This window comes from Meles meles, chromosome 17 (assembly GCF_922984935.1).
Source record: "Meles meles chromosome 17, mMelMel3.1 paternal haplotype, whole genome shotgun sequence".
In the NCBI taxonomy this organism is placed as follows: Eukaryota; Metazoa; Chordata; class Mammalia; order Carnivora; family Mustelidae; genus Meles; species Meles meles.
Genome location: NC_060082.1, coordinates 29402277 through 29422802, shown reverse-complemented (window position 1 = coordinate 29422802; position 20526 = coordinate 29402277). Strand labels below are relative to the sequence as shown.

General features: G+C 57.2%; 1 protein-coding gene across 3 annotated transcripts; it reads right to left on the bottom strand.

Annotated features, from left to right (window-relative positions):
* Nucleotides 1-243: 243 nt before the first annotated feature.
* TMEM9 (transmembrane protein 9) lies at nt 244-19608 on the bottom strand. 3 transcript variants are annotated; one of them, XM_045983668.1, is made up of 7 exons: nt 19556-19608; nt 18957-19058; nt 17760-17851; nt 12119-12227; nt 9650-9781; nt 1120-1272; nt 244-962 (listed from the first exon to the last, which is right to left on the bottom strand). In XM_045983668.1, exons 2-6 carry the CDS (start codon nt 19020-19022, stop codon nt 1120-1122), a joined length of 552 nt encoding a protein of 183 aa, XP_045839624.1. In that variant the 5' UTR covers nt 19023-19058; nt 19556-19608; the 3' UTR covers nt 244-962. The 3 variants fall into 3 exon arrangements, with proteins under 3 accessions (XP_045839624.1, XP_045839622.1, XP_045839623.1); XM_045983666.1 differs by having other exon boundaries at nt 244-1272; XM_045983667.1 differs by lacking the exon at nt 19556-19608 and adding an exon at nt 19471-19526 and having other exon boundaries at nt 244-1272.
* Nucleotides 19609-20526: the final 918 nt, after the last annotated feature.

Sequence of the window (20526 nt, the reverse complement as noted above, 5' to 3'; positions counted from 1 at the left end):
GTGGAGAGCTTGGGAGGAGCGGTCCCCACCCAACAAGCGAGCGGGAATCCAGGTGAGCCCCGGGCCTCTGCGGGAGCCCACCGTGGGCCCTGCCACTGTCCCCAGGACTGTATAGGCTCTGCTTCTCTGCCCGGACCCAGTAAGGACCAGGTTCTCTGTCCCTGCTCCGGGACAAAGCGTTTATCAGATGACCCGTGAAACACTCCCAGCTCTCTAGATCTCTTGAAATCCAGAAAGTGAGAGAAATAAGACAATTTAATGATGGCTTCCTTGGTTTACAGACAACGGAAGGACAAACGTTTATCTCCATGCACTGGTACAATGAAATTCAGAGAGGAGTGGCCGTCCCAGGACGGGGGGGCTGTGGTATTCAGAGCCGCTGCTCGGCCACCTGGTCGTGTGGTCCCACCAACCGTCTGGCTCAACAACCACAGACCCGGGGACAGGCGGGCTGGCCCGGCCTCCTGAGGAGGGAGTGAGGGGCCGGGGCCACAGGGAGCAAGGCGCAGCGGCACTGCCGTGCGTTGGTGGAAGAGCGTGTGTGTGGGGCGGGTGGTGGGGACAAATGTCTGGGTGTGCCCTGAAGACAGTGCAGCGTCAGCTGTCCCATCAGAGCCGTCCTGAGGGCTGGAACCAGGCTGAGCTGGGGCTGAGGTATCGGGGTCGGGAGGAAGGTGGCCAGAAGACCCCTGGCGGAGACGGAGCACATGCTGTCTGCTCTCCTCCCGCACACTGAGTTCTTGAGGACCCAGCTCCATCCGGCAAAGGGTAAGGACATTCCCAAGATTTGGAGCTGGAGGAGTAGCAGTGGGGGAAGTAAGGAGTCAGACTGCTCCACTCCTGGGGCCACCTGACACGTCGCCGCTCCGTTCGGGCCTGCCAGGCCCAAGCGATGGAGCCGGCAAAGCCGCGATCAGGGACCCCAGCACTCTTCCCAGATTCAACCAGCGACTGTACCTTTTCTAAAGAGAGAGAGGAGAAGGAAAAAGGCCACGGGCTTCGAAAGAGAAATCCCGGGAAGGGCAGCACCGAGGGGTGGGGAAGGGAACTCTGGCTCCGTCCAGCATCGGAAGCTGGCAGCCGTGGCCTCTGGTCCTTGGCCCAAGCCCGGCGGCCCACCTAGCTGAGCATCTTGTGCCGATCGAAGACTGTCTTGCGCTGCTCCTGCACCTGCAGCTTCCACCGCTGCTGCGCGCCTTCCACGCGCTCCAGGACGGTGTTTGCGCGAGGACCCCCCAGGGAGGCAGTGGCGGCCGCCGCAGAGCGGGCATCCTGCAGCGGGAAGAAAAAGGCAGAAGAGTCAGCACTGTGAGCCAGGGCAGGTCCTGGAAGCCTGAGGCGGAAAAAATGCCTTTAGCGCAATCCCAGAGGCTGAGCCCCCCCAGACTGGGAGGCTGCACCTTCTCGCCAGCCACGGGCTGCTGGAGGGCCTTGCCCCACACACCGGGGCAGTGGCAGGCTCAGTGTCTGGAGAATGTGCAGGGCAGGCCCTGGGAAGCAGGGGCGCTCTGGGAGGAGTATGATCTGGGGCCCCAGTTACCACACGGCTGTAGTTCAAGCTGGGTTCCCGGCTGCACCCCACTGGCTCTGACCCTCAGGAAGAACACTGACTGTTGGGACTCGGGACCTTACTGGGTCAGCGCAGAAGCCTGATGCCCTTTGTGGCTCCAGGAAATGCACCAGTGTGCCCCAGCGCGGGCAGCAGGCTGCAGAATTCCCCCGTCCTGCCAGCCACGGCCCAGGGACAGCTGAGAGGCCCAGGGGCTCAGGCCCAGCTGCCCTGGGCAGGGAGCACATGCGTGCCAGCGGGGAAGATGGGCCCACTGAGGAGTCTGCATGGGACCTGCTCTGCCAGTGGCTGGGACACCCAGCTGACTGCCCTTGACGTTCACCCAGCTTAAAGAAGGGATGTCACTCACTCAGGGAGTCGGACAGGGTTGGAACTCAACCCCAGTACTCCCACTCCAGAGCCTGCCCTGGCCCCTCTGCTCTGAAAGGGGTTAGGGTGGCTCAGCTCCTTCTCCGTGTGCCCTGCTGAGCCCCTTCTCCTCTGCTCTCGGAACCTTCCCGCTGTAAAAAGCAGCAGCTCCCCTAATTACCACCTCCCTGCCTCTGAAGCTCCAGAGCCTGTGCATTTCCTGCAGGACCCCAACATGATCTTTGGGGGGAATTAGAGCCGAGGGCCAGGCCCACACCCCCGTGGGGATTTCCTCCCTCGTTCTCCCTGCCTCTCATCTCCTGCCACACATCTCTTATGGGATTAGCACACCTCTCTAAGCCCAGAGCCGCCCAGTAAATGCAACTCTGCTTCTGATGCCCCGCGCTGGCACGGCTTCTGTCGCCCTGCAGCTGCCAGGCTGGGGAGAAGTTGGGGGGAGGTAGGCAAAGGTAGGGAAGGCAGAGAGAGCTGGCATTTGCAGAGGTGGCCAGCTAGGGGTGAGGCTGGGAGATAGTTACTGTCGCCGCAGAGCTCTGAGTCACTGTCTCGTGAGGGACACTGCCTCCCTGGGGGCCCAGGTTCAGGGCCCGGGGGAAGGCTTCCTGGGCCCTGCAGAGCTGAGGAGCCCAGCAACACCAAGCACGCAGGTGCCCACAGCGTCAGGCAGGGGGCGCACTGAGCCCAGAGTCGGGACTCCTGTGTTCTAGGGCTGGGCTCCCAGGGGCCAACTTCTCCTGGCCTCAGATCCCATCCCACCCCAGCTCCCCTGGGGACCCATCTGAGAGGGACAGCCTTAGCCACCTGGCAGCTTTGGGTCCCTGCACAAATGACTGTTTCTCCAAACTTCAATTTAATACAGCCAGTCTCTCCAGACTTTTCTGACTGCACTGTCCGCAGGCATGACATGCACCCGATGACCCCGTGGGTGTGCACAAACATACGCATACAGGATAGAGAAGTTTTATGAGACAATTAGTATGAGGCATTCTGATATTCCTTGCTCTGCTCTCCTTCATTTTTAAAAAAACGCTGGTTATGACTCACAACTGATTTTATGACCTAACGGCTTGCGACCCATACTTTGAAAAACACAGTTTAGGATGAGGAGATGGGTACGACAAGATTAAATAAAATCATATACACCAAGTTCTCAGGATGCTGGCCATCTCGGAGCAGGAGCTCAAGAAAAGGTTTTGTTTTCTTCCTCTCTACACTTCAGCTCAGGGGCTAACACTGTGGAATCCAACGAACCCGGCTCTGAATCTTGGTCTCAACAGCTGCCAGAACAGGACCCGGGTGAGCTAGCTCTTTCTCAGGGCTATTTCCCTGTCGGTGGGATGGGGACAGCCGGGGCTGCCTCTCCAGCAGGCCGTGCAAGGAGAGCGTCTCGCGGTGCCCAGCACACAGCACGTGCTCAGTTCCTAGCGGCGGCTCCGCCCGCCACACACCAGTGAAGGGGAAGACTCTGGCAGACCACTGCCCGAGGGAGCTGCCTTTGAAGGACCACGGCCCCACACCACTTGTCGATCCGTCTCTTCCTGGTTTAGATGCACCAGCTGGGAGCTACGGGGGGCCAAGGACAAGCCTCTGGGTGCCCGGGGAGGGGAGTGGGCACTGCAGTCCCCCTGGGGAACCTGTGGGCCCACCGGGACCTGGCTGTCCTGGCCTTGGGGGCCCAAGGGGCTTCTCTCCCTCCCCACCTCTCATCATCCTGTCCCTTCCGGGTCCCACGCACAACGCCGGAGTGTAAGCCCAGGAGGTAGGCTGGCAGGGATGGGCCGGCTCCAGCCCAGCTCCTCCTTGTCGGCTCTGCAGCTCGAGAGAACGTCTTGAGGAGGGGAAGACAGGGGAAGCCAAGAGCAGAGCATTAGGGAACACGCTGAAATTCACCGCATGACCACAGCATCATTTGTTTCCCCTTCATGTAAAGTCTTAACAAACAGCTCCTAAGTGGGGGAAAGCTGCTGCTGAGAGGCTCCGTGTTTCCATTGCTAATAGTCTGATTAAAAGGTATTAAAGCTTCCACGTCTGTTCTAGAGAAGCCCAGAGTGGGGCCTCATCTGTGCCTGTTCTGCTGCAGAACGGCAGCTGGAGGCCGGAGAGAAATCACACCACATCGAGCCCCTTCCCTCTGAGGCGGGGGCTCCGGGCAACTCAGGGCCGCGGGAGGGCCGCTAAGAGGGGAGGAAGGCACTTGGGTCCTGACAGGGTGTCAAGGGGTGCCCAAAGGGACCAGAATAGCATGGTGATGACAAGTGTCACTGTGTGCCAGGGGCTCTGCTAAGTACTTGACGTGGATTACGCCCAGGCGAGGGGAGACTGGGTGGCATTACTCCCGTCTGCAGACAAGGAAGCTGAGGCCACGGGAGAGGAGTCGTCTCGCTGCCCCAGTCACACGGCCCTGTGGCAGCTGAGTGGGAGCTGGAACCCACGTCTGTGTTCTCTCGCCCCAGCACTCCGCTGGCTGCTTCTTTGGCTGGTGGCTCCTAGGAGGGAGCCAACACGGAAAAACAAAGAAGCAAGCCAGTATCTTTCCACGAGGTCAGAGTAAGCACGAAGCGCTGGTAAAGGCGCCGGGAATCGGGGACCCTCCTCTCTGGGCCTGGGAGGCCCCAAATCCTAGTGTGCATAGGCCAGAGCTGACAAACACCGTCAACGCGGCCCGGAGGAACGCTGGTCTTCCCACGCAGGAGCACTGCCTCCGAGTCAGCACCCAGCGCCGGGCTGAGGACAAGGGGACAGAGGGAAAGAACCCCCACTTAGAGCTGTGCTCCCCCTACCACTCCCCAGTCCCGAGAGTGTGGGCAGGACAGGCAGCGCCGTCACTTACCCGCTCACATAGCTCGGAATGGCCTGGGCACAAAGCCCTCTGAAAGGGGACTACACGGCCTCCCTCAGTTTTCCAAGTTTAATCCAAATCCTTCCTGCTGGAGCCAAACCCCACTGCTTCTCTGCTGCAGAGCTCTGACTTCCACACCTGCCAGCCTTCCTCCTAAGACAGCCCACAATGCCATGTCCCCACGCAGACATCCTGCTCGCTGACTTGGAGAGCACAGATAGAACCCGCGTGGGCACAGCACCCCGGCCCCTGCACTGGCTGAAGCACACACCCCCGGCCTCACTGCCCCCACGGCCCCAGCCCCGCAGCACCCCCTGGTCCCCACGGCAGCCCCTCACCGCCCGGCCTTTGCTCAAGCTGCGCCAGGCCTCCCCGCCAGTAATCACCGCGCTGCTCATGTGTTCAGACCCCACCGAATCTCTCATTCTTAAGGACGAACAAACACCTGTCAAGCTGGCAGGCACATCCTCACGGTGAGGCGCTGTGAGAACAACTACAGCCAATCCACATGGAGAAAGGCACACTCAGAGATTACGCGCCACGGCCAGTAACGGCAGAGTCGGAGTCGGACCCAGAGCTGTGATTCTAAAGCCCTGCTCCTAACAACGGTGCTGGGAGCCTCCCACCGGATGCTCTAGAAACGGCTACTGAATCACACACTCTTCTGTCCGTCCCCAGAAAACTGTCCCCATCAGTGTCTCCTTCAGGGTTCTCTGCCAGCCTCCCGGGGCCAGGGCCCTCAGTGCCGCCCGACCGCCCCTGGACAGGAAGGGAAGCCATCCCGGAAGCCCTGAGCCTTCTCGTCACCCCGGCTCCGTCACGACCCCAGGTTACCACCACCGTTCTTTGGGTTCTCCACACATCCCTCTCACCCCATGGGGGCCCAGAACCGTACCCAGCCCCGAGAGCTGAGAGCTCTGAGGACCCCTCAGAGCTCAGGGAGCCCACGCTGCAAGTAGCAGAGACACCGAGAGCCTCATGGAAAACCTTATTTCTCGCTCTTCAAAGAGGGCCAAACCCGTACATCTAAAAAGCTCTGTTTGCCGTTTCTGTCCCAGCAAACACGCTTGCTTCCTCCTTTCAAAGGGTGTCTGAGCCTGGGGATTAAGCCTAATGCTGCCGGAATCCCAGGGGAGGCAGTGCTCAGCAATCAGGGCCCACTGAGGCCTGCCAGCACTTTCAAAGGGAACACGACAGGCTTTCATCTCCCTCCTCGGCGCTGGGGCTGGGGCTGTGGGGGAGGCCTCCCTTCCTCTTCCAGACCTCTCGCCCCAGGGCAGGAGAGCTCTTGGCTACAGGATTTGGGGGAATGGAGCCAAGGGCCCCCAAACCTGGGAAGTGGTCCAATCCCCAGATCTCATATCTGATTGGACCCCAGACTTGGGGTAGGGGGTGGGGCAGGGGCAAGGGAGCCTGGACAGTTTCCTCCTCACGGTCACCGAGTTACACTACACGGGCCTGTGCAAACTTCCGAAGAACCCGAGAGGTCCCATTCCAACTTTCTTATTTTTGGAGTGAACGCTAGATCCCTTACACCCCAGGGCAGACCACATCCTTCTCGCTTCCTTCTTAAGGGAAACACGGTCCAGACCACTAATATCGCAAAGACACAGCTTCAGACCTGGCTTTAGCGCTGTTTGGCCAGGTGGCCTTGGGATCTGGTCTCCTTGCCCCCCACCCCACCCCACCGCCCCATGTGCACCGAGACAGGTGGGTCAGCAGAGTCCCCCCCCCCCTTCCCCATCCAAGGTTAGGGCCACTGGGTCTCTGCAGAGATGAGATCTATTGATCCTAGTGTCCCCAGGGCAGCTGAGCTGTCACTCTCCCTATACCCCCTCTGAGGTGGCTCGGAAGACCCCGTGCCGGGAAGCCGTCCCTCCCAGACTAACCGGAAGAGAAGTCGTCCCCAGTCCCTGTCTAGTAAAGAGCCTCCCAAGCCCCTCATTTTCTCGCCGACGGCCATGGCTGGACTCCTGATCTTGCCAGTCGCGTCCCGGCTCATTCACTTGGCTTGGGCTCTGTCTTGAGGCCTCAACCTGCCAGGGCAGACCTGAGCTCCATAAACCCACACAGTGGAGTTGAGGGGCCAGTGGGAAGAGGAGAAGCCCCATGCACAGGAGAAAAATGGAGCTGCTGAACCCCCAGGAGGGATGACCTAGGGATGCCCAAGGTGGGGGCCCTGCACGGAATCATGACGTGAGGGGATGGAGAGCTGGGCCAAGTGCTGGGGGGATGCTTGCTAAGGGTGCTGAGCTGGTACACAGACCCCACTCACAGCTGCCCTGAGGGGTTCCCTTAATCACCCCCGGGTACCGGGGAGCTGCGCTCTGCCCCGCCCCCCCATATTTGTGCAGAGATGGCTGCGCCTTAGGTCAGGGGCATCAGAACTGAACACCTTTTATTTCCTTCTAGAATGTCAGGGTAGCAGGTGAGAGGGTGTCATCACCCCCCACTCCCGGGGCGGGAGGTCTCCCCCACAATGGGTAGCGTGGGCTTGCCAGCTTCGGCTTGAGCTGCCTAAGGTGCCCCCACCACCCCTGCAAGCCCCGAGGATATGTGGCCCGAGAGCACTTCCTGGTAGGACAATCCTCCTTACTCAGCCAAAGTCTGCACCCAGGGAATGGACACCCTTGGACTGGGGATCTGCTCTCAGAACCGGATGGCCACATCCAACCCTTCCTTTCCTCTGAGAGCCCCCTCACACAGAGGCAGCTCTGGCTTAAACCTCGAAGTCTCCTGGGGGAGAGGGGCCTGGGCCCAGACCCAGAGACTGCAGGCTGCCCTCCCCTCTGGCACCACATCCAGGACGGCAGGAGACACAACAAGGCCATGCCCGAGAGCCATGCATTCCAGAACAATCGCAGCATGGGCTGTGTAATCACGGGCCGCATCTCTCAATTACTCCCCCGGCCAGGACTGCAATTACCACCTTACCCCTAATCGCCAAGTGTTATTAGCGAAGCTCCTCCCCATCAGAGCTGCTATTACCGCACGTTAATAACCAGGTAGGCACGCAAGGTTTCCTCTTGAACACAGACCACCCAACTGCCAGCGCCAACCCCCCAGGCCCCAGCTCCAAGGGGCGAGGCCCATCCTCCCTGCTCCCGCTCTGGCCAAACTCACATCAGCAGGAGACTGGGGGCAGGCCAGGAACAGTCCAGCCACACACCCAGGACAAGCAACAGAGCCCGTGCGACGGCCAGGCCTCTCTCCTCGCCAGACTCGTTCTCGTGCTGTGCCGGCCCAGACCCACAACACCCAGAGGCTGCACACGGAGATGAGCCCAGGACCCTCTCAGTGGGAGACCCGACCTTTCCCATCTCCAACCCCGTGCTTGACATGTCTAAACTGTGACCCCCTGGTGGCAGTTCGGCTGATGCCTGGTGATTTCCAGTGACCCCAAACACTCGCCCACCCACCCCATTATCAAGCTAACTGTGTCACTAAGAATGAGTCTCAGTGACTCCTTCTTAGATCTTGTTAAATCTCCCTCTTAACTCCCAACTGTGGGTCCTTGTACCCTTGGCTTTACTGGGGTAGACGAAGCTCTCTCCCACCAACATCGGAAGGCTGCTATCATGAACCTCCTGGAGTCTGGTTTGGTTTTTTTTCAAGCTAAACATGCCTCAGTTGCTTCAACTTATTCTTCCAGGACATGGCTGAGATGCATCACCCTATCAGCCCCGCTGTACGTGTGCGGGTTCGCGCACTCCATCCCTCAGCCTGGGGACACACAGCATCCTCTAGCAGCAGGCAGGCACGAAGGTCGGCACTGACAGACTGCTCTGTGCTTTCCCCAACTGCCCAGAGCCCGTCCTCAGGGCAGCGGGGCAGTGAGGCCTGCCCTGCCTCTGGGTACCTCCGCTCTGAGGCCACCGTGAGGGCTGTGTGGTCCCACAAGGGGACAGTTCCGGGCACATGGGGTGAGGACGCAGCACACAGCCCGCTCACTGCACCCCTGCCGGGCCAGCTATGCACGCACACCGCCTCTCGCTCCCAACAAGAGCCATGCACCACCGCCCCGCTCTGTCCCACCGAGGGCTTCCTCTGCAGGGCACCTGTAACCCCTCAGCATGGGGACAGATGGAAGAGGGTGACAGTGGCTGCTAGCCGGGCCTGGCCTGACCCCCGGCAACCCTGAGCTGAGGCATTTGCAGGTGGCCTGGAGTCACCGGGTCCCCACCTTCTTTATCTAATCACACTGAAACTCCTTAGCCTGACATTTGAGGCCAATAATCTGGTCTAATCTGGCCGGCTCTGTTGGCCACTACTCCTCCAGGCCTACCTTAGCCTCGAAATGCTCCAGATTCCTCAAGCACCTCAGCACCGCTGCTGACCTCACTCCTCACTGGCCCTTAAAATCTGGCTTTTCCCTTAAGGCGCCCAGGTTGCGTCTGCCTCAAGCAGGCGCTCAACAGACGTCCACGGAGTCCCTACAGAACAAACCTGCTCTCTCCACGTCTACCACCAACTCGACTCCAGTGTCTGAGCACCCAGGGTATGGTTGTCTACGCATGACCGGCCCAGCTCGGTCCGTCTCCCCTCAGCCCGGAAAGGCAGCATGACGGGGACAGAGGGCTCCCCCGACGCATGCACGGAGGCTGATGCCAGGCATCAGCAACACTGCAGGGCCATGTCCTGCTTCATCCATTCCTTGCTGAGGAAAACTCTGGAGTCTGGGTGACGTGTAGGACACTGAACAGGAGAAGAGCCAACTGAAGCATGCAGGTGGTGAGGGCCACAGATCCCCGCCTGGGCCTCCACGAAGCTACTGTGGTTCTGCCCTGGGGACCTGCAGGCTTGGAGCCCAGGACCCCCATGTGTGTGGGCAGAGGGACTGGCAGGACCCCAGCACCCAGAAACCCGGTTACCTCATTCTCTTCCTCATTGTGCAGCTGCTCAGTGTATGCATCCGGCTTCCGAATGAGAGGGTCCACCAGCATCAGGAAGGCCATGTAGAGCAAGAGGGCCCCCACCACTGACAGGTAGATGACAATGATGACCTGAGGGAGAGAGCGAGCTTGCTCTGTGAACCAACACTCCGGGCCAGGATGGCCACACGCATTCAGGGACAGTGGCTGTCTCGAGTGCCACACTGGGGAAGGGCCTGGGGGCTGTGGGCTTGGAGGCAAAGAAAGAAGGGACGGGGTGCCCTATTTCACATATTTACCATCTCTGCCCTAAACCGAGGGGACCCCACAAGAACAGGAGACATAAAAATAGATCGTGAAGGAAGGCATATGGGTCCTGACACCCCAAGATGCTCCTGGGGTGGGGAGTGCAGAAATGGGGCCTACCTGGCTACCTCTAAGGAAGGGGAGAAAGCAAAGGGACACAAAGTAAGAACAGGAAAGAACCCGCTGGGGGAGAGGCCTGAAGCCAAGCCCCAGGGCACGGAGGCTCACTCCCCACTGCCAAGAGCAGGATGGGGTGGGGAGCTCCAGTCCTGAGAGGGCACACCCATGGGCGGAGGGGGACAGGCTGGCAAGAAGGTGTGCCCTGAAGGCTGGAGGTCCTGCATGGAGGTGACAGCCAGCGGCAGAGCGGCAAACCTCTCACGTACACGGAGAGTCTCACAAGCTGGCACTTTTTACATTTTACAGAAAAGACAGATTTAGTGAGGCAAATTTGGTGCCTCCCCGTGTGGTGCTCTGGGCACTTAAGACAGAACTCTCCAAGACGTTCAGCGCCATAGCCCCTCCAGTGGCATCACAAATACACCTCTGTTACTGAGACCAAAGAAGCACCTTTGCTCGTGTCCAAGTGCCCACTGGGCGGCCAGTACTCACCTGAGAACCAGGAGCCTAGGTCCCAAGGCCGGCAAATGGTAGAGGTTTTTAACCTGAACTCAGATTTATTAACTCTGGCTCATACACTTTCTCTACTTCCACAAGGCCTGGCCATCACTGGCCTGAGACTTCAGCCTTGGCCTCAAAGGGACTGTGATGAGCGATAAAAGGAAGAGAGAATCCCTGGGACTTTCGGGTCAAAAGCTCAGCTCAAAGGTCAAGGTCAACTGGACCAGCTTTCTCCCTGACTGGGGCTTCCGTGTTCACACCTCTTTAAATAGGGCGAGGTCAGACCTCTTGCCAGCACCCGGGAAGGGCAAGGGGAAGGGAGGCTGAGTCTCTAGCAGGCCGAAGCTGGGGGGTGGTGGGGGCTCGTAGGAAGGAGGACTGGAGGGAAACTTGGGGGATTAGGAGGTGTGTCTGATGAGGTCCCCGTACTGGGAAGTCCCTTTCTGCCAAACAGGGAGAGGCGACACTTGGCTCAGCATTCAGTCTCAGCCATCTGGTCCCCAGAGGGTGGGCCCTGGAGCATGTTCAGAGCAGGAGAAAGACGCTCCAGGAGGGGCTGGCTCAGGAGGGAAGATAAAAGCTTGATGAGGTGGGGGACAGGCAGGTGCTTCCCATCAGAAAGGCAAGAACACAGAGGACCACAGGACAGGGAAGGAGCTGCCAGCTCCCTGGTCTGGGCAGGACAAGAGCAGAGAGCATCACCTCCCTTCCTGAGCCTCAGAAGGGGAAACCTGAGGGATTAGGCAGTGCCGTTAAACTCCTCAATTCCCTTCTGGATGCTATTTTTATACTCCCCATAGGACCTGCAGAAGTAAATTGAAAACCTGGCCAGGAAGAGCTCAAGTTAGAAATCAGTATGCGGGGCCTGGCTCAGGAGTTAGAAACCAGACTAGGAGACCCCGGGGGAGGCTCTGGGTGGATGAGCTTCTGCTAGAATCAGCCATGGTCCTGCAGAGCCCGCCCAGCCGCAGAGGAAAGGACAAGCTCCCCGCCCTCACTCGCTACTGTGGTCACGTCTACTGCTTCTCTCCCAAATTCACCCAACAGCCTGCAAGAACGAGATTCGGGGCCGAAGCCCCTCCTGCCCAGGTCCCACCATGTGGACACCTAGCCCTGGTGCACAGCTTTCGGGGGGCTTTTCGGCAGACTGAGGCCACTCAGTTAGATGGGGTGTTCTGGGAGGGCGGCCTTACTGCTCTGTTAGCGGCATCCGGCATGTTGCCCGGAACATAAAGGCACCGAAAGAGGCTTACTGAATGAATGGAAGAGAGAAGGGGGAAATTGGAAAGAACAGGAGGAAAAAAGTGACATGAAGCGCCGCTCCCAGGTTCCCAGCCCCCCCATGTAACAGGAGCCACTGGACAGATGTCTGAGGACAGAGCTGGCTCCAAGCAGGTGTGGGAAGCAGGCCCCTGTGTCTGTGACAAGCCAGCCCAGAAGCCAGACCCACAGCCAACTGGAACGTTCCAGGATACAGGAAAAGACGGAGGGTGCCGGGCAGCTAGGGAGTGGGACGGGCCCATGCCCCGAGCCCCGGGCTACCTTGATGGTGGTGGTGCTCCGCTCCTCGTACTTGCACTCACACAGCAGGCAGTAGGCCTCCACGTCGTGGCCGGGCACCGGCATGGGCTCCACCACGTGCAGGCAGTTGCTGGAAAGAGACAGACGGGGTGGTGGGAGCAGGGCCACCATAGCCGGCAGCCAGCAGCCCAGTAGGGGAGGGGAGGCCGAGGTGAAAACCCCCTTCCCAACCCACCAGCCCATCCCCAGCCCACCCGAAGCAGCTCTCAGAAGTGCCCCTACATGCGGACCTGCCGCCCTCAGCCGCCTTTGTGCCCCATGTTGTGCTCTGCCCCCACCACGTGGGTTCACCCGGTCCCAAGATCTCCAAGTCAGAGCTAGGGAGGCCTCGAGTGGAGTCGAACACTGGAATCCCTAGTCAGGACCACCCCCTGGCACCCTTCCGTCCAGCTGCCCACCAGGCACCACAGAGGCAGCCCACAGGGGACTCACGCTCCCCAGCCACCCTTCCGTCACTCCGCCTCAGCTCCCAGGGCTCTGTCCCCAACAGCACAGAGTACCCTGACTGTCCACTCCACTGACCAAGCCCGAACCGGCAACCACCTCTGACGCTCCCTTTTCCCCTCACCTATGAATCCACCAAATGCCCATGATTTTACCTCCTTAAAAGTTCCTAAGACCCACCTTCTTTACTGGCTCCCACTGTCCTGTCTTAGCTCAAGGTCTCATCGTTCTGTCCTCAGATCAATGCCCCAGACTTCTCACTGCCCTTGCGCCTCTCATCTGGCCCTGTGCCTGTATTACCTTCTTCACCCGGCAGCTGAGCGGTGTGAGTGAAACGAAACTCCCATCACATCATCCCCCTGCTTAAAGCCTAAAGCTGGTCAAGGCCTCCATGGGGCCTCTAGGCTGAGGCCAGCTGAGCTGCTCCCCCTGGGGCGCCCATGGCTCCATCTCACTCCAGGCTGCCTCCCTCCCTACCATCCCCTGCCACTCCTCACCCCACACCCCCTCCTCCAGCTCTGCTGATCTTCTGGACTCTTCTCTGAATGAGCCGTGCTCCTTTCCTTGACACATCTCCTGCCTTCTGCCAGGAATCTGTGGCTTTGCCACCTCCCCTTCCCACGCTCTGAATCCCTATACGTCCTTCGAGATCCAGCCCAGAGATCTGACCTCTCCCCACAGCAGCCAGCTCCCCACGCTCATCTCTGTCACAGCACTGACCACACTGTGCTGTCATTCCACCTTTATCTGTACGGTCTCCCTGGGGAGATGCTAAGTTCCTTGAGGACAGAGGCCTCAGCTTCCAGCACAGGGCTGGCAGAGCAGGGCTCGGGGAAGAGGCCCAATGAGCAAGCTACTGCCAAGGGTGTTCTGAGGGCATGGCCACTTAGCCTGCCTTTACCGAACAGTGCTCCCGACCAAGATCACGGGCCCCACATCTAGAAAGAGGAAAGTGAGTTCAGGAAGGCAAAGTGGCATGGCCACCACAATGAGGTCAGGATCCAAACCCCGATCCTCAGCTCATCCTTCCATGTGATGCTCCCTCTCAGGGGCCTGTGCCTGTGCACAGCTCTTTACTTGGGCCTCTGGATCGGTCCCGGGCCTTCTTCAGATCAGTGGGTTTCAACAGATATGGTTCAAGACCACAGTAAGCAAATGACCTCGAGAATGCACCTTGATCATTACCACTGGGGGAAGTCAACCACACTCTCAGAGGTTCACAGAGGCAAACCAGGCATCACACTGCACCAGGTCTGGGGCTCTGCACCTACATCCTCCTCTCTGGGTTGCAGGTGCTGCACCAGATGACCTTTAAGGCCCTTCCAGCTCTGACAGAAATCCTGCAAGGGTCAATGGGGAGATCCTGGAGATGGTGCCATTAAGGGTAGTAGATGGAAACTGAGGCTGGGCAGGATTCTAGGCCCCAGCGACAACACTGGCAACACCCAGTTGGTGGTGGTCGGGGGACTTGACCTGTGCTCAGCAGGTCGAACGTACAGCCGAGTGACTACAGTTAACAGCACCGCATAATAGGTCCTTCAGGTCTCTGCAAACAACCAGGCCTGTTCTGAGCTATCCCAGGATCCTTCCAGACTCAAGCTGGGTTGCTAGCAGGGGCATCAAAGACACGTGATGTGAAGATCAGGAGTGGAAATAAAAATGAGATGTCCTCTAAAAGCCTGTTCCCCTTAAAAATCCAGTATGTAGCACCCGTGATTTCCTCTAAACCCCTGATGACTCCAGTTCTACCTCTGGGTAACCACTTCAACGCATCACTCCCCGCTGTGTGAGTGGGTCTCCTACGTAACTAACTGCACCATTTCTAGACCCTGCACACTGCCCCTCTGGGAGGAGCTGATGGGCAAGGCCAGGTTCATGCACACACAGCACTGATAATCACTGCTGGGACCTTCTGTTCTCCAAGAAGTCCCTATAAGCCTTCTGAGGACCAGATGCCTCCCTTTCTGAGCCACACGGGGTTCTGGTCTGGAAGGCCACTCCACTGCTGCAGTGGGATATGTGCACTCCCTGCCAAGGGCAAGCCAGGTGGGGTGAAGCGGCAGCTGGGAGGAGTGAACGAGGTTCTTCAAACTGGAATCCTGTTACGGGAATAGGCTGTAAAGGGATTCGAGGAACAGTAAATGAAAAGCTGAAACCTTTCTGCTGTCTCTGGCCTCTTGGGAGTCGGTAAAACCCTAAACATGATCTTGCTCTCTAAGGATTTCATTTACCTTCCTGGGGATCGGTGGTACCCAAAGACTTCAAGGACTGGTCAGAGGGCATTAAGGGCGAGGTCTACAGAGAAAGATGAACTGGGTTTAATTCTCTGTTCCGCCACGTCTTCTGTGATGGCAAGTAATTGACTTCTACCCTTTGGGTCCCCATTTCCTCCTTTATAAATGGAGGCTGAACTCATCAGTGCCTTCCAGGCTGTGTTCCCTTGGGTACCCCAGGAGCCACTGGGCAAGAAGGCGGTGGACGGAGGGGCTGAGGGACTGGTCTCTCTCGGCGCCAGGTTTTTGTTTCACATGTTGTGTTTCCAACACAGATTGTCTCTAGAAAGGTTTGATCTCTAGAAGTCAGAAAGACACTGAACTAACCTACTTGGTTCCTTCCCACTCTGGGATGCCTCTGCCACGTATCTCCTCGGCAGACCCACCAACAGACCATCACTGTTAGGGTCTCTGCCCTCCTACAGGCGTGGTTATGAACTCCCAGCACTAGAAGGCAGAACAGCAGCAACGCGGGAACAGAAATGCGGTGACCTGTGAAGCCCGCAGCTCAGACAGTTCCGGCTTTGCTCCCCACAACAAAGGGCGCAAATATTCTCCCAGCCGTGGACCCAGGTGAAGCAGAGCGGTGAAGTGGCAGAGACCTGAAGACTGGTCTCTTCTGGCCCACGCCAGGGGACTGGAAGACCCCAGGTCAAGCCCTACCCCACACCTACAGGGATGTCACCAATGTTGTCGCTGGGTCCTAGAATCCTGCCCAGCCTCAGTTTCCACCTAGTATCCTTAGCGGAACTGTCTCCAAGTTCTCAATTTAAGATTGTTCTTTGGGGGATCCCCTAATTCTGACTTGTCAGGAGAAGAAAATAAACTCTAGCCTGAGAGGTCTGGACAGCACTCCCTCCTCTCGGGCATCCAAGCCTGGGTCTGGAGGCCATACTATCCGCCAGGGCCAGAGACAGGGCTACTAAAATCTGCAGTTGCCTCTGGGAGGCAGCCTTACTATCTGCTGTGGGGCTCAGACAGTCTCTCAATTTATTTACTCATGTCATCTGAGCTATAACTGCAACATACAAGGAGGTCACAGGGGTTCCTTCCAAGACTTCACGTCTTAGGGCTTTGTGAATCCATCAGGACAGGCGAAACAAGACGCAAACAGTCTGCTGTGGGAGCAGCTCCGGTATTCTGGGGCTGGGCTGTCTTAGGATGAGTGTCTATGTGACCTCTAACAAGGCCTGATAATATGTATTAATATTAGCTAACATTTATACAGCACTTACTATGTGCCACGCACTGTCCTAAGTGCTCCAATGACACAGGCACGTACAAGTGCGCGTGCGCGCACACACACACCCACTCTCTCTCTCAATACTCAAAATACTGCCATCCATCTTACAGAGGAGGAAACTGAGGTACACTGGACATCAAGAAGTCACTTGTCACACGATGAACAACAGGGCAACCTGGATCTGAAGCCAGGCCGGCCGGATCCCGAGTCTGCAGGTCTAATTAGTCCACCTCTCGGAAAATCACTGATTATCTCAGAACTGGAGAAGTTCCAGTTTCCCAAAGGCTGTGCTGAACCAACCCCATAACCACCTAAGGAACTTTAAGAAAATGTTACACCTGCTCCCTATTTCCTGAATTCAAATCGTATGGGGAGGGGATCGAATGTACAGAAGGGAAACTATAGTTAACACCATATCATATACTTGAAAGTGAAGAGAGCAGATCTTAAATGTTCTCACCACACGTGCGCACACACACACGCACGCGGTAATTATTGGAGGAGACGGAGGTAATCACTAACCTTACTGTAGTAACATTTCACCACACGTACGTCCATCAGACCATCAGGTTGTACACCTTAAACTTACAGAGCTATGTCTAATGGATCTCAATAAACCTGAGAAAAAAGAAAACAGTGAAACCCCAAATCTTGGGGGCAGGTGGTGCTCGCAATCTGTATTTCCTCAAAGTCCACCTGATATTAACACACAACCAAGCAGGGAACCTGACTGGGACACCCCCTCTCTGCGATGCGAATCCCTTCCACAGTGCCCTTAGCAAAGAATCACTGCATCTGTGCTCAGATCCCTCCAAGGATGGGGCTTCCCAGCTCTTAAAATAGCCTGGATTAGAAACACTTCCTCACCTCGCACTTACATCTGTTTCCCTGAAGCTACCCTTGAAGCTATTTCTACTGGCTCCAATTCCACACTAAAAAACCACATTGAATATAACTGATGCCCACTGCCATGTGCCCCACTTCCCAGAGCATGCCAGCACTGCTCCTGGTCTTTGTCAGCCACCAGATGTCTCCAAGCCCTTTCCTCTTCAAGCCTCCCTTAAGCCACTCCTTCTAGGATACGGTGCTGAAACTTCCCTTCACCAAGCTGGTCTCCTTTCTCTGAATGAATCTGAGCTGCTTTTTCTCCTTTTTAAAGGGAAGCATCCAGAAATGAATTCAGGACTCCAGAAGTATAACTGAAATTTCCTCTTTGAGTTTCGGTCTCTGCAATTATAAAAAGGGAATACTACCTATCCCATATACCTTACAAAGCGTTAATGGAGACTGGTACAGAATAACACACGTAACAGAGCTTTGCAAAAGTACACGAAAGGTCGCATGTATGTGGGCATACTATCTACCTCACCCAATTTCTGTTACCATTTTGCATTACTAATAAACACCCAAATCAAAGCAAAATAACAAAATCCACTTCTCTGACCAGGAACCCCTCAGCTAGAATTCAAGACTCCTGGGTCCTGTTCCCAATTGGCTGTGTGACCATGGACAAAACAGTCCCTTGTACACTCTAGTGGGAATGAAGGAGCAAGCTTATGCTCCAGGGATCCAAGAATCCCACTAAACACTTGTAACTTCAACTAGTGGTAACAACCATGAGCCAGCCTGTATGGCGCCTTACCAGTCCTTCTGTGACACATTCTGGTTGTAAATGTGCCCACTGATGTTTCTGTATGGCGGACAGATGCATTTGCAACGGATGTCTTCAGAGCTCTGGAAGAGAAAGTGCATGGAAGGCAGGTAGGTAGGGTCCCTGGCTTCAGGTTCTAGCAAGACTTTCAACTTTGAGTTCCCTGTTCCGTATGTAAATGCTCTTGACCTCTCCCATCTCCAAGTTCAAAAAGGAAGGACTTCTGCAAAAAGAATGCTAATATCATAGGACCCTCAAGACAGAAACTGTCCAGGTGGCAAATGAGACTCACAGAAAGCTGCCTAGGGATGCTATCCCCTAGTAGGGTGCTTGAGAGCAGCAGGTGTGCGTGTGGCAAACGAAGAGACAGCCTTCTACACCGGGCCCCACACCTGCTGTGTGCATCTTGCTCCGGCAAAGGTGAGCCCCTTCCCAACCACCATCCCATCTCCAACTACGTAGCTTAGGACCGAGAGGAGATAAAGGTCAGGGGTACACAAAAAGTCGATCATTTCCATGGGAATACCCAAGCAACCCCTCAGAAAGTTCCTCCTCTCTGAAACGGGTAAGAGACACCACCGCAAATACTTTCATTCCAATCAGGAATTCCCCAGAGGGGCTGGAAGCAAACCCTCAGACTCAACCTTACTTAAAACCTTGGTGACCTTCAGAATTTTAAATTCCACAGAGCTACCCAAGGCCAGTTCTGGGTCATTTACCCCTAAAGAATGGAAATTTCTCAGGAGTCCCAACACTTAGGTTGGTCACCCCCCGTGTAACAGAAACTCCCAGCTGTGCAGAACTTCACACTGAAGGAGCATTTCCACAAACTATATTACTTGGTTCTCCTTAGGTAGAGCAGTAGACATTATAACCACCCCGATTTTACCCAAAGGCAAAGGAAGGTGTGGGGAACTTAGGTAACTCCTCCAAACACAAACTCCCTCGCTGGAATCCCACCTAGGTGTGGTCTGATCCAGAACCGGTGCTCTGGGCTCCACCCCTCTCCCCTCACTCCACCCTTACAGAGGCCTGCAGCCCGGCACCCGCGAGAACACTCCCGAACCTATGGTCCACTCATGACTGAGGAATCCGGCTGGAGCAGCTGCCCCCTCTGGGGCGGAAGCCCTGATCTCAGGCACGGTGGTCGCGCACGCGCACGAGGTGCTGCTGGTCCACCTCCCTCACCTTGTTGGCTTGCGCTGGGGGCAACAGCAAGCACCCGACCACGGCCAACAAACATAGGAGCTTCATGTTGATCGGGCTTGGGAGACCAGCCAGACCGGACACCTGCATAAGAGACAGGAAGTCGGGAAGGGGAAGGCGACCACACCATACCCGCACTCTCGGCCCTTGAGCCCTCCCGCCGGGATGTAGGAACGGTGTGAGGGGCTGGATTCAGAATTCCAGGGCCTCCTAAAACCCTATGGCCAAATACTGCCTTCCCTCTCCAAGTCTCCGGCTCTCCATCGTCCATCTGGAGCGCCCGGGAAGAGGGGGCCTCCCGGGGCTATGGCCGCCGAGGGCCTCGAGTTCCTAGGACCAGGCCCTGCTCCGACCCTCGCGGCGCGTTCCACCGCCCTCCGCCATCTCCGCCTCCGCCCGCCCGCTCGCCCAGCAGCTCCTCCCCACTCAAGGCCCGATGAAAACTTTCGGGGTACAGGCTGGGAGCCCTGATCCGACCGCCAAGGCCAGTGCCCACCTAATCAGGGGTCTCGGGCCGGCCTGGGACCCCCCGCGTGCCCCCGGGACCCCCGTACCCCACCCCCAACGCCCAGTCCGCTAACCTGCGAGCCCCGCCGCCGCCGCCGCCGCCGCCGCAGAAGATCCAGCTGGTCCCGCCCCCTCCCGGCCTCTATTGGCTGCTGCAGCGGCCTCTCAGCCCAACCTCGCTATCGCCAAGGTAACAAGGCCCACCTTCGCCTGGGTTTGGAGGCTCCCGCGCAAGGGAGAGGAAGGCATTTCTCAAACCCGACCAAACAAGAAAAGGGAGCGTCAACCTTCCAGACGGAAACAAGGAAGGGTCTTGCCTTTGTGCGGCCTGTAAAACCCCCACAGCAGTGCTTCGCCACTTCACGTATTACACAACTCGGGGGTCCGGAGAGGGGCTAAGTGTGTTTCATCTTGTTTTATAAAGAGAAAGCACTTTATACACGATAATCTAGTAACAACAATAATAACCTTAAAAACCCAGTAAAGAGCTTTGTCCTCGCTCCCAGTTTGGAAATGTTAGTTAGGGATGCAGATCTTTGCTGCAGAGGACTTTAACTAGGCCCCACCTCTGCTCTCCCCTCACTTAGCGCCCTGAGGAGAAGGAAACCAGGGGTGACAATGAGGTGGTGAGCTGGGCCTGGGAGGAGCGGGTTCAGCTGCTGCTTAACTGGTCTCCCTGCCCCTGAGTGCTGTCTGGACCTGGAGGACTAGGACTGGGGCGAGGTGTGCAAGGCCGGCATGGGGAGTGGGGAGTGGGAAGCTGGTGGGGAGGGAGGGAGGGAAGTCTGGGGTGCTGAGGGGCAGATGTGAACTTCTTGCCAGCTGTGAGGACACAGGAGGCATCCGAGTCCAGGATACCAGACGTGGAATGAGGCCACCCAGGCTTTGGCCCTGGTTTGGCCACTGAGCAGCTGTGTGTGCCTGGAAAAGCCACCGCCCCTTTCTGGGCCTCAGTTCCCTTATCTGTAAAATCAATCAGTTGGATAGAAGGTCCCTTTCAGCTTTGAAATGTGGGGATTCCTGGGAGTTGCCCACACCCATGTTA

Excerpts from the sequence above, each read along its gene's own strand:
- TMEM9 (XM_045983666.1), bottom strand. The coding sequence starts at position 19,022 with ATGAAGCTCCTATGTTTGTTGGCCGTGGTCGGGTGCTTGCTGTTGCCC. Across the intron at positions 17,852-18,956 it reads CCCCAGCGCAAGCCAACAAG|AGCTCTGAAGACATCCGTTG; the intron begins GTGAGGGAGGTG and ends TTTCTCTTCCAG. Across the intron at positions 12,228-17,759 it reads AATGTGTCACAGAAGGACTG|CAACTGCCTGCACGTGGTGG; the intron begins GTAAGGCGCCAT and ends GTCTCTTTCCAG.